At 38.1% G+C, this 14,237-nt stretch overlaps 1 protein-coding gene across 10 annotated transcripts in view; it reads right to left on the bottom strand.

Annotated features, from left to right (window-relative positions):
• Nucleotides 1-14,237, bottom strand: part of MTFR2 (mitochondrial fission regulator 2) — a gene marked incomplete at its 3' end in the record, with an annotated part of 91,423 nt that overhangs the window by 73,073 nt on the left and 4,113 nt on the right. For all 10 annotated transcript variants that reach the window (XR_014267296.1, XM_082474839.1, XM_082474837.1 and 7 more), the window contains exons 3-7: nt 12,602-12,706; nt 12,028-12,140; nt 10,492-10,727; nt 8,347-8,707; nt 3,156-3,330 (exon numbers count right to left, since the gene is read on the bottom strand). Coding sequence is in view for 9 of the 10 variants with exons in the window: in XM_082474839.1 (XP_082330965.1) it covers nt 3,156-3,330; nt 8,347-8,707; nt 10,492-10,727; nt 12,028-12,140; nt 12,602-12,706 (990 nt within the window). The remainder of the gene's footprint in view (nt 1-3,155; nt 3,331-8,346; nt 8,708-10,491; nt 10,728-12,027; nt 12,141-12,601; nt 12,707-14,237) is intronic.

Raw genomic sequence — 14,237 nt, 5'->3', positions numbered from 1 at the left:
AATAATTCTTTTATCACCTCAGAAAGATTTTTTAGGAGGTTCAATCTATGATTCAAAGTATGACTATCTTAATGAACAAATTATAATTTTATATTCTTTGAAAATCTCCAAGTTGCTGGAGGCCAAGTGAACCAGATCACTACCAATTTTTAAAAGATTCAAAGGCTCTTAAGTTAGAAAGTCATAACTGCTTTAAGAAATTGTTTTTAAAAATCCAAACGTACCATCATCTGTTGAGTAGTACAATACAGACTTAGTTTACATTTTCTTAATCCATTAAATGGCATCTGTTACCTTATAATGAGACCTTACTGTTCTCTAATGAGAAACATTAAATCATTTACTATTTAGCTCTTAGGAGAATCACTCAAAGTATACATTCAGCTTTTAATAACATTAACATACATGGAAAAAAAAAAAAGATCCATTTACCTAACTACCATCAGTAGCCAGTTAACTGCTGGATCTTCTCCTTCAGACCTTTGCACTAATATACCCCAGTGTATAGACTACATTTAACTTCACTAACAGGAGATGAGATCCTTTCACATGTAGGGATAAGTATGCTGGCATACTTCCGCAATCCTGCCTTGCAGGTGCAGACACAAGCCCTGTAGCTCGTGGCTTGGGCTACACCTGCTGTGTTTGTCAGTTCTTCCTTTAGTTCAATGTCCTTCTGACTGTGAAATATGGTGTCCAAACTGAAATGAAGCAAATATTTAACACAGAAACTATTCTGATGTAAAAAAAGAATGGCAACACAAACACCAAATAACCCTTTGAGGCTTAATTCATTCAACAGTAAGTAGTCGTTTAAGAGCGGGTTACATGTCAGGCACTGTGCTCAGTCAGGGCTGAGGACATGAAAGTGAGCAAGACAGTCACAGCTAAACAGACTGAGCTCTCCACAGACTACAGTTTGAGTCTCTATGTGCCCAGCCCTAAGCAAGGTGCTATAAAATTTACAAAAAGAGATGGTTCTTTCTCTAAGATGCTTGTAGTTGGCTGGAAAGAAAATGCAAAAAGAATAGTGAACAGTGTAAGACAAACCAGTAATACCTCCTTGATCCATTATCACTGGGAAACTGTGCGTTCCACCTAAGTGAATTTCTCAGATAACTGAAGGTTTTCAAATATCCTATAATTTTAATAAACCAAGTTCTATTCACTGCTCTGCCACTTAGATGTCAGATTACAGGCAGATCACTTAACCACTTTCAGGCTCATTTTCCTCATGTGTAAAAGAGGAAATATTGGCAACCCAAGGACCATCAACGGATCATTGGATTAACAAGATGTGGTACACACACACAAACACAAACAAACACACACACGCACACACACACACACACACACACACAAATACAATGGAATATTACTCAGCCATAAAAAAGAATGAGATATTGCCATTTGCAGCAACATGGATGGACCTATAGCATATTATGCCTAGTGAAATAAGCCAGAGAGAGAAAGACAAATACTGTATGATGTCACTTATATGTGGAATCTAAAAACAAAACAAAACAAAAAGAATGTATATGCAAGACAGAAACAGACTCACAGATATAGAAAACAAACTTGTGGTTACCAAAGGAGAGAGGGAAGTGGGGAGGGACAAATTAGGGGTATGGGATTAACAAACTATTATATATAAAATAGATAAGCAACAAGGATATACTGTATAGCACAGGGAATTATAGCCACTATCTTGTAATAACCTATAATAGAGTATAAACTGCAAAAATACTGAATCACTATGGTGTACACCTGAAACTAATACAATACTGTAAATCAGCTATACTTCGATAGAAAAAAAATATTGCTGCAAAGGTCAAATGAGATGAGTAAAAAAAAAAGTACTTTGCCAGTTACAAATTTCTATGCAAATGTTGAACACTTAGACACATTTGTAATTTTAAATGTAACAGTTCTAAAGTAAACTATATACTTTTTTGCCTTCTTAGAGTTAAGAATATAATCTTCTGAGTCAACATGATAAGCATCAGCTATTGTACAGGCACAATGGTAACTTAGAAATCACACACACGCTGAAACTGAGTAGAACGATTTTCCCCTGCTCTGTTGTGCTCTTTGAGTTGCCATCTGCTTTTCAGTTTTTCCATCTCCTTTGCTGTCTGACTGATGTCCGCCACTCTAATGCCACCCACTGGACTTTATACGCTGTCCATCTTTCACTGTCCTCTCATTCCCAAGGCTTATTCTTATTTACTACCTCAACTAGTTTATGAGATGGAAAACCACCCCCCAAATTTGGATTATATCTAAACGAAAGAAAAGACACTTCAGGAAAGAAGCAATCTTGGGTTTCCCTGGTGGCGCAGTGGTTGAGAATCTGCCTGCCAATGCAGGAGACACGGGTTTGAGCCCTGGTCTGGGAAGATCCCACATGCCGCGGAGCAACTAGGCCCGTGAGCCACAACTACTGAGCCTGCGCGTCTGGAGCCTGTGCTCCGCAACAAGAGAGGCCGCGATAGTGAGAGGCCCACGCACCGCGATGAAGAGTGGCCCCCGCTCGCCGCAACTAGAGAGAGCCCTCGCACAGAAACGAAGACCCAACACAGCCAAAAATAAAATAATTAATTAATTTTAAAAAAAGAAAGACGCAATCTTAAGGGTCAAGGGTTGAAATATGAGTTTTTTTAAGTATCCAATGAGCATGGTCATTGACGTAATTATGACCTCATCTGCTTTGTTAAAAGCACAGTTAATGTCTTATTTATCTAAATAATCCAAACTTCATATTTGACCGGAAAAAATATTGGGAGTATTCACATTTAAATATGGTTAGGTTGAATCTATCACACCATTTTTCTCTGGTCCTCTCAAAGTTTCAGACACCCAGTTCATACTGCAGACAGCAATGTTAAGTTAGCACGCGCCCAGGATAAACCATTATAAACTTATGCACAAGTATTTTTCAAATCAAGTGTTTTACCTCAGAAAAACTTCATAGTATGCTAAAAGCTAAAAATGAACGTGAAAGTCAACACAAACAACAGAAACACTAGCAGCACACAGCATCAACAATTTTAAGCCCGTTCTGCATAATTAATTACTTCAAGGAACTTGAAGGCAAAGATACATCATGATCAATACGCATTAGAAAAACTGAAGATTTAACCTTATAATCTCACCCTTGAAGTTTCTGGACTAGAAAATGGAGACGACTCCCAAGAATTATTTTCTTTCTCAAAGGAATCTTCTTCTTGGAATGTAAATTTCTGCTTAAGTGCATGGGATATTAAAGACACTGGATCCCAAGGTGAGTCTTGTCTTTTCCTTTTATGAATGGGTCTGCCTCCAGGGGACCTTTAAAAAAAATGGAATAAATTAAAACTTTGTGTAATTCAAGGTCCTTATTGACAAACACAGCAGAAATATAAGCATAATATATTACAATCTTCAAGAGATTGGAATGTTTTGCCTTGTAATAAAAACAAATCTGGAGGGCACAATGGATTAGGAATCAGAAAGCTGAGAACCCATGTGAGGCTCTACCACAATCCCTTATAACCTGGGATTTATCAAATATCATCTTTATTTTTTATTTTCTAATTTTCCAGTGGGTAGGAAAATTTAAAGAAATATTTAAGAACTTTTAAAAGGACTATGGAGTTCAAGAAAAGAAAAACATCAGGCTAACTGTTCATTCATTCATTCAATCTTAATGCCCCCTATTTTACCAGGCTCTATGTTATGCTTCAGGGGTAGAGCAGTATCCTACTCCCATAGAACACTCTGGTGGCAGGAGAGTGTTACACCAAAACAAGTAAGCAAGAACATTTTGGACAGCAATTATCCAGTGCTGTGGATAAAATAAAAGAGGGAAATGTGATAATGGCTAGGATGAAAGCACTTTCGATGAGATGATGAGGAAAAGCCTCTTAAAGGAGGTGACATTCTCTTTAAGGAAATGACAAGCAGTCAGTTTTAGTGTAATCATCCAGTGGATGCATCAGCAAGGAGGTTGGCAACTGTGAGAAAAGAAAAAAGAAAAACAGGTACAGCTGGAGTGCAGTTAAGTAAGATGGGAAGTAGGACGTGAGGTCAGAGAGATAAGGGCTGAATCCCAGAGAGACTTCCAGGCCACAGCAAGGTGTCAAGATTTCATTCTAAGCGCAATGGAAAACCACAAAAGGGTTTTAAGCAGGGGAACGGCATGATCTGACTTCAATTTTTAAAGGTCACTCTGGTTACTATATGAAGAACAGATAAGGAGGCAAGAATGAAAAGAGAGACCAGGTTGGAGGCGACTGCAAAAGTCCAAGCTATATAAGACACCGGCAGGACTTCCCTGGTGGTCCAGTGGTTAAGACTTCGCCTTCCAATGCAGGGGGTGTGGGTTCAATCCCTGGTTGGGGAGCTAAAATCCCACATGCCTCCTGGCCAAAACACCAAAATATAAAACAGAAGCAATATTGTAACAAATTCAATAAACACTTAAAAAAAAGGTCCACATCAAAAAAAAAAAAAAAAAAGATGGTGGTTTACATTGAAAGGTGGCAGTGAGGACCACTGAGGGTACATAAATGTGAGCTGTATGCTGATGGAAAGGATGTGGGATAGAAAGGAAATGAAAAAACAGGATGACTTCCAGATGTCTGGACTGAGGGTGATATTGTTGCCATTTGCTGAGAAGCAAAAGACTTGGGGAAAGAACAAGTTTTCAAGGTAGAGGACAGAACAGGTAGGAAGGAAGAGTTCTGTTTTGGACATGTGAAGCGTGAGGTACCTGTGAGACAGGCAAATGAAGATGTCAAGTAGGCATGGGGCTCAGAGGAGAGGTCAGGGCTAGAAAAATAAATGTGGGCATCATTAGCATTTAGCTGGTATCTAAAGCCTAGGACTAGATGAGATCACCCAAGGAAACAATGTGGGTGGAGAGGAGAAGGGGGCTGAGGGCTGAGCCTTGAACATGTCAACATTTAGAGACCAGGCCCAGAAGAAAGAATAAGCAAAGAAATAAGAGGTGGACAGTGAGGTAAGAGGAAAACCAAGCATGATTTCCTCAAGGCCAAGTGAAGAAAGTGTTTCAAGGAGGAGGGAACTGAGGACTGTATCAAACGCTGCTGAGAGGTCAAGTAAGAAGAGCAATGAGAACTGACATTGGATTTAGCAACATGGAGTCACTGGAGACCTTGACAAGAACAGTTTTCAATGGAGTGATGGGAACAGACACCATATTACAGTGACTAGAAGGTAGTGAGAAATGGAAACAAACTATAAACAACATCACGAATTTATACCAGAAAGGGAACAGAGAAACTATAATAGCTGAGGGTATACATGTTCTGAAGATGGGAAATGCTCAAGTGTGAAGAGAAGAATAAAGATGGAAAATTTGGGCTTCCCTGGTGGCTCAGTGGTTGAGAATATGCCTGCCAATGCAGGGGACATGGGTTCGAGCCCTGGTCTGGGAAGATCCCACATGCCGCGGAGCAACTGGGCCCGTGAGCCACAATTACTGAGCCTGCGCGTCTGGAGCCTGTGCTCCGCAACAAGAGAGGCCGTGATAGTGAAAGGCCCGCGCACCGCGATGAAGAGTGGCCCCTGCACCGTGATGAAGAGTGGCCCCCCACTTGCCGCAACTAGAGAAAGCCCTCGCACAGAAACGAAGACCCAACACAGCCATAAATAAATAAAATAAAATAAAATAAAATAAAAAAAGAAGTCAAGTAAAGATGGAAAATTTGATGACGCAGAAGACAGAAGAGAGAATTTTAAGCGAAATGCTTAGAGAGAAGAGGAACCAGAGACCGAGGGGAGAGCATGGACATGATCAAGGATGCTTCATTTGCAATAACAAGATGGAAGGCAGAGAACATGGGTAGTAAATTTGCAAATGTAAAGATGTGGGAAGTCTCGTCAGATTTAGCAGTAATGTATGAAACAAGATCAGTTGTTAGAAAAATGAGAGAATAGAGGGGTGGAGGGTGGAGTCTACTGACGTTTCAGTCATTTCTCCAGTGATGGTAACAGCCACAGAGTCACCATTTTACACTGACTGGGCCCGACGATACCAGTAAGAGATCTAGTTGGGACTAAACGTGTACCTACAACCGTAAGATTTTTCTCTGTACTAGCTGCCTCATACAAGGGTCAATCATAACCTCATTAATAATGAAATGACTTATCTGTCCTAACACTATTACATAGAAAATACATTTATTTTCTCAGCAAAAACTTCAGAGGAATTTCCAGATGAACATCGCAGATCTCTGTGAAAGCCTACTAAAATGACAGCAAAGAAATGAAAAAGATGTACACCCACAAAGACAAAGAGATTACGAGAGGAGAGAGTAGATAAGAATTGCAACAAAATGTTGAAAGCTGGAAAGCTGATGACAGTGAAGAGAGTGGGAGGTAAGCTGCCTTCCTGAAAACAGAGGGATTGAGGAAAAGTCCACATATGGAATGATACGCTCCTCCCTTGCCCTTTCCCCACTCAACTCTCAAACTACCTAGCTTGCACCACCTGTGTAATCCCCAACTCTCCTGACCAAGAAGGAGACTGAAGAACTTTCTAGAAAAACTCTCTAGTCCCAAAGAAAAGACACACAGCTACTGAAATATGGGATCTGGCTAACAAAATGGCAAGGTCCTCTCCTCAATCACTGTGAAGCCCACCAGCTGGCAATCCCACCTCACACAAAGAAGCTTCAATCAGCTTTTCTGTGCCTCACTTTTAAATATAAATGCATAGCTGCGAATCACCAGATATTTAAATAAGGCTCCAAAACTATAAATGGAGACCAAAATCAATAAGAGGAAAAGGAACTCAGGAAAAATGAACATAATTCAAGAGCAAAAGAAAACTCAGAATAAAACTGTAGTTAATATTTTCAGTAGCATAAGACACACAAAAGCAAGAAGACATAAAAAAGGAGCACTCAAAGAAAAAGAAATGGGTCTCACAAATTAAAAATATGATGACGGGGGAAATTTCCTGGCAGTCCAGTGGTTAGAACTCCACACTTTCACTGCCGAGGGCTTGGTTCAATCCCTGGTCAGGGAACTAGAATCCCACAAACTGCACAGTCCCCCACACCCCACCCCAAACCCCCAAAAAATAAGTGATGACAGGAAAAACAATAGAAGAGTTAGAAAGAATTTTCTCAAAAAGTACAATAAAAAAAAGCAAAGAGAAGAAAACAGTAAAGGAAAGATATGAAGATAAGACAAATAATTCTGGCATTCAAACTTCTAATAGGCTTTCCAAGAAAAGAACAGAAGGAAAGAATAGGAGAAAATTATCAGAAAAATGTTATAAGAAATTTCCAAAAATAAAGGACATAAAACTCTAAACTGATTGAGTTCAATCAATAAGTGAACTCAGCATAAGGAACTTAAAAAGAAGTAAATGCTCAGCATAAGAAACTTAAAAAGAACTCTCCAGGGCACATCACCATGAAATTTAAGAACATCAGGACCAAAGAGAAGATCTTAAATGCTTCAAGAATAAAGAAACAGGTTTCATACATAGTATCAGGAATCAAAACGACGTTAACCTCTCAACAGGAACACTGAGAGCTAGAAACCGATGGAATAATGTCTTCAAAGTTCTGAGGAAAAATGATTTTCTGTCAATTATATACGCAGCCAAACTAGCAATTAAGTGTGAGAATAAAAAAAAAAAAATTCAGATATACAAGGTCTTAAATCTACCTTTCATGCACTCCTCAGGAAGCTGCAGGAAGATATGACACCCAGGAAATGGGTGATGCGACACAGGACAATGAGAATGTCCATGATGATGAAGGAAATCCTTAGGATGACAATGCAGCAGGTTTAGAGCAACAAGTGAGATTAGAACAGGACAGAGGGCTCCGGGAGGGGATTTCCGGGGTGGGGGGATTCAAGGAGGCAATTATTAACTGCAATAAAAAATAAAATTAGCCAACAAACAAAATGTATATGAAATGGCTTACCTGTGAATGTTTACTGTTATAGTAAGGATATAAATTCTGAACACGGATTTAAGGAAAGACTGTAACTTAACCATATCGGGAAGATGTAATAAGAAGTGTGTGTGCATGTGTTAGGGGGTAGAATGTCTAAGAGAACGTATTCCAGATTTTTAACAATTGCAAGTAAATATAACTAAAATATCAAGAAATAGCAAAAGTAGTACGTTGTTTCAAAAATATGGAGATAGGACACTAGAACAAAGAGTCACAAAAAACTGAAAATGATTCTCTCTCGAGGTGTATTTGGGGTAAAGAGGAATCAAATAGAAGACATATATGTTTACTTTGATAAATATAATAATTTCTTTAAACACCACTGATGAAATTTGGGTTCATTTCTCAAATTATGACAACATACCTTTCAATGGCACGTAGCTTAACCTTATTCACATCCTTCAGAACATCCAACATGTTTGGAACATCTTTATTTTTCTGGTTTTCTGAATGATGACTAAAATTGGTTTTCCTAGTATCTGGGTGCTGTTTTTTCACTTCAGTTGCTGAATTATCTGATGCACAAATATTATTAGATGCTATTTGCACGAGAGGAGAACATGGAGGCTGTAGAGAAGAAACCTGAGGAGGCAGTGGTGGAGGAGGAGGAGGAGAGGGAAACACTGAACTTGAAAACGAATCTGGTTCGACACTCAGTTGAGTAGTCCCTGATGATGGCATTTGTCCCAAACCACTAGGCCTGTCGTTCTTCAAGTCCAAGGAGCCTAAAGAAAATGTGGTCTGTTGAAAAATCATGCAAAATTTTCTCCAATATAACACGTAACACTAATTAGAATCAAAACAGAAAAAATTCTGTAATGCTACTAAAATAATGATACTGTGGCCAGGAAGGTGAAGCAATCCCATCTGCTTAGTAATTTCTGAAAGAGTCAAGCAAACAGTAAATTCATTTTTAATCCAATTAGGATTCACTGTGTAGGGGAAGGAGGAGAATGCATTTTAAAGAGAAAATTACAAGTGCTTTTTTCACATACAATCTGAATTTCATCCTCTATTTACAAAAGCTAAAACATGATCAACAACTTGTGGCTAGAAACATGCAAACTGATATGTTCACTCTATGATGACATTGTAGAAACACCCAAGCATATATTTTCTAGGCAGGAGCCTAAGACGGGTACCAAATACTTAACTTTTTCACAACCGATTTGCTCCTAAAATCATGTGTAACACGATAGCCTTAAAAAAAGTGTATATATCATATCTCATTTATTACATAGTAGTATATATAATATTTAATATAAATTATAAATATACAATACTATATAAATATTATGTTATACACAAATTATATATGTGTTTATATGGATGTTTTTATATACATACAGATATTGTGTGTGTATGTATATTATTTAAAGCAAGTCAGATGTCTAAAAATTTTAAAAAGAATCATCTGGAAAACAGTATTCACCTAGATTTGGTGGAAGTATAGCAGCAATAACTTCAAACTACAAATATATATATATATATGAAGCCTCAAACCTATACTCTTGTCTCAAATTAATGCATCCCTCCGCTTAAATTTCCAACACTTTTCTACAGAGTTAGAAAAGCTTACAGTCAGCCCTCCGTATCCTCAGGCTCTGCATCTGCAGATTCAACCAACCGCAGATAAAAAATATGAAAAAAGGGCTTCCCTGGTGGCGCAGTGGTTGGGAATCCGCCTGCCAATGCAGGGGACACGGGTTCGTGCCCCGGTCCGGGAAGATCTCACATGCCGTGGAGCGGCTAGGCCCGTGAGCCACAACTGCTGAGCCTGCGCGTCTGGAGCCTGTGCTCCGCAACGGGAGAGGCCGCGACAGTGAGAGACCCGTGCACCGCGATGAAGAGTGGCCCCCACTCGCCGCAACTGGAGAAAGCCCTTGCACAGAAAAGAAGACCCAACACAGTCAAAAATAAATAAATAAATTTATTTTTTAATAAAAGAAAAAATATGGAAAAAAAAAAAATTCCAGAAAAGTTCCAAAAAGCAAAACTTGATCCTCCATGCACTGACAACCATTTACATAGCATTTCCATTGTATTTATAACTGTTTGCATTTTATTAGGTATTATAAGTAATCTAGAGATGATTTAAAGTATATGGAAGGACGGAGGATGTGAATAGGTTATATGTAAATATGTCATTTTATATAAGGGACTTAAGCATCCTAAGATTTTGGTGTCCACAGGGGTCCTAGAACCAACATCCCACAGATGCCAAGGGACAACTGTACTTAGCAAACAGGCTTTTAAATACAAAACTACAATCTTCGGCAGCATAGCTACCTCTTCTTTAAACCAAAGCCATCCCTGTCACTACAAATGCATCTTAATTTATTCTCAATAAACATCAGAGGTAATACATATATACACCCAACATCGTTTCATATTTAATGTCATTCATAAGATACATTAGCAGCAAACATTCTTTTCTTACTCAGAACCACACCGACTTAAATACTAAATGAGTATCATACAACTGAAATAAAAATCCAACGTTACTTACCAGAATTTGTACTGTTTCTCAGTTCTTGCCTTCCCACAATTGCAGCAATCTGAGAGCGAAGAAAAGCTAGCTCATCTTCAAGGGCAGCTATTTTTTTAATTGCAGCTTCACTTTCAGGCCAATCATTTTTTGTTGGTTTGTTATGCCTTAGAGCAGGTGTCAGTGGATCTTCAACTAGTTGCAAAGGATGGAAAGAAGCAATTTTCTCCTCTTCTTCATTTTTCCATATACTATTTCTGTAGGTGGAAGGAAAAAATGGAAAGAGAGAGAGAAGGAGGAAGAAAAATTTTCTAGAAATAAATTCTTTCAGTTAAAGAATAAAGATACCAAAACAAAATCAAAATAGCTCTCTTTACCCTATAATGGTCTCTAGACTCACTGAGGACAAACAACATCTTATGTAACTTTATATTCTCAGTACCCAGAACAAATGCTGCCTTTAATAGGTGATCAATAAGCAGTCAGTGAATGAAGGAACACATCTTGCTTTCAGACTGTAAACCAAAAATAATCCTATCTATTAACCTCAAACACAGTACAAATTGATTTATTTAGAAATAAAGTTAATTTATTTAGAAAGTCTACATATTCGGAACATAAGGTCCTACAGGATTCCTTGTTATGTTGGGGTAAGTTTACCATATTCTAATTTTTTGAAAATTTATAAACCAATTTGATATAGAATAAATTTAGCCAGTTTTTTTGAATAACTGACCCTTTTGTACTTCAGCCTGTATCTGAATACACTAACAACTAAGTTAGTACTACCAAACGGTAAAACATCCAAATGTTGAAATATATTTAACATCATTGCCTGGCAAACAGTAAACACTATATAAGTTTTGGCTAAATATATAAAATAAATAAATATAGTATTTAGTATAGGAAAGAGCTTTCTCCTAAAAATGAACATGGTGATTTTTATATCCTTTTAATATCATTCCTTCCTAGGCCTGGGGTGAGGTTTAAATGTGCATTAAGAAAGACTAGCTAGGGGCTTCCCTGGCGGTGCAGTGGTTAAGAATCCGCCTGCCAATGCAGGGGTCATGGGTTTGAGCGCTGGTCCGGGAAGATCCCACATGCCGCAGAGCAACTAAGCCCATGCGCCACAACTACCAAGTCTGCGCTCTAGAGCCCACGAGCCACAACTACTGAGCCCACACGCCGCATCTGCTGAAGCCCACACACTCTAGAACCCGTGCTCCGCAACAAGAGAAGCCACCACAATGAGAAGGGTACCGCAGCGAAGAGTAGCCCCAGCTCATCGCAACTAGAGAAAGCCCGCGCACAGCAACAAAGACCCAACACAGCCAAAAATAATAAATAAAAATAAAATAGATTAAAAAAGAAAAAAAAAAAAACTGGCTAAAAATGAGAAAACACCAGTCATCCCTATTAGGAAGACATTAGCAGGACACAGCGCAGTACAGAGGTAGACAAAATAAAAAGGCTCGATCAGTCTGAACATACTTCAACATGTGGAAGAATTCAGATTATAGCCCACACCCCACTTTCCAAGATAAGTAGAAAAATTACCGAAATCTGAGATAACTGGCTTCTTCATCATTCATCACATACAAAACGTCAGCAAAAGATGGAACTACAGATCCACAGTTAGCTGGGTCCACAGCGTTCAAGAGTGGGATCAGCTAAAGGAAAAAAGGAAAAAGAAAGTCAGGGAGTCGGGGAAAGACACATGCCCGTGGAAACTATTTATGTAAGTTAAAAATCCACAAGAGTGAAAAGGAAAAAGGATATGCAATAGAAAAACATAGACCTATTAGCGAGAAAAAAAAACTGAGGAAAATAATTATTCTAAAGTCTACACATGTGGCAATATTCTCTCCCCTGGTGAATGTCATCCAACATAAAACACAAACTAGAAGAATAAAATAAGCTACTCAAGGGTTGCTTTGCATCTGCCAATCTTTGGATATAATTACTTAAAAAAATAAAGACAAAGACACACGTGAAATGACTTGTTTCCAGGATAAACTAAAGGTTTTTGGCTTGCAGGAAACATTTCTTCTTTTGTTCTACCCTATGTCCCTAGGAGTACCTAGGATAATTTTACACATGGTGCTTAAACAATGCATGTTGACTGACTTACCTCAAAATTAGGCCTGGGACAAGGTTCTAAAGGAAGAATTTTCCCAATAATACGAACAATACTCCTAGCTGATCCATAGTCTTTATTTTCCCAAATCTGCAAAACCTATTTAAACATAAAGCATTGTTTAAAAAGTAGTACTCTATTGAGCATGTTTATATTGATATTATTTATGGGAAAAATGTAAAATATGCAATAACATTTATTTTTAAAAAGAAAATATAGAATGGCATACTTCTAAAGTATTTTCTTCAAAGATTTAAACTTTATTCATATCTGTCTTTAAAAAAGTGGGAAGCAGGGGGATGGGAGTTAACATATACAGATTCCAGGAAGAAAGATCTTTTGAGAAAGCACCACAAATTCATTCTGTTTTATTTCTGATAATGGCAAAATATCTTGGAGAACTTTATGCAGAAAAATTGTCTCCCCTCCTCCCAGCTAAAAATCCCATCTTTGGGCCCAATGAAAAATGGACAATTTCAATTTCTCAAGCAGTGAAGTAATACAGAGTATATTCATGTAATTTCCTTTAAAGGATAAATAAAAAGGGGAATAAATGAAGCAGGCCCTAAACAGTTTAAGGATGCTTTACTTACTGTCGTACTGGCACAAAAACAGACATATAGATCAATGGAACACAACAGAAAGCCCAGAAACAAACCCACGCATGTGCAGTCAATTAATCTATGACACAGGAGGCAAGAATATACGATGGAGAAAAGCAAGTGGTGTTGGGAAAGCTGCACAGTTACATGAAAATCAATGAAGTTAGAACACTCCCTCACACCATACGTAAAAATAAACTCAAAATGGTTTGAAGACCTAAATGTAAGACATGACACCATAAAACTAGCAGAGAACATAGGCAAAACATTCTCAGACATAAATTGTAGCAATATTTCCTTAAATCAGTCTCCTAAGGCAAAAGAAATAAAAGCAAAAATAAACAAATGGGACCTAATTAAACTTAAATGCTTTTGCACAGCAAAGGAAACCATCAATAAAATGAAAAAACCTACAGAATGGGAGAAAGTATTTGCAAACGATGCAACCGACAAATGGATAATCTCCAAAATATACAAACAGCTCATACAACTCAGTATCAAAATAACAAACAACCCAATCAAAAAATGGGCAGAAGACCTAAATAGACATTTCTGCAAAGACATACAGATGGCCAACAGGTACAAGAAAAGATGCTCAACAGCCCTAACTATTAGGGAAATGAACATCAAAACAACAAGGTATCACCTCATGTGGGTCAGAATGACTATCATCAAAAAGTCTACAAATAAATACTGGTGAGGGTGTGGGGAAAAGGGAACCCTCCTACACTGATGGTGGGAATGTAAATTGGTGCAGCCACTATGGAGAACAGTATGGAGGTTCCTTAAAAAAATAAAAGTAGAGCTACCATATGATCCAGCAATATCCCACTCCTGGGGAAAACTCTAATTCAAAAAGGTACATGCACCCCAATGTCCATAGCAGCACTATTTACAATAGCCAAGACATGGAAACAACCCAAGTGCCCATCAACGGATGACTGGCTGAAGAAGATGTGGCAGATATAGATATAGATATAGATATACATACATATATACACACATACATACACACAATGGAATATTAC

This window comes from Balaenoptera physalus (genome assembly GCF_965194825.1).
Source record: "Balaenoptera physalus genome assembly, chromosome: 9".
NCBI classification, from domain to species: Eukaryota; Metazoa; Chordata; class Mammalia; order Artiodactyla; family Balaenopteridae; genus Balaenoptera; species Balaenoptera physalus.
The sequence above is the reverse complement of the archived record's forward strand: the minus strand, read 5'-3'. Positions and strand labels throughout refer to the sequence as shown.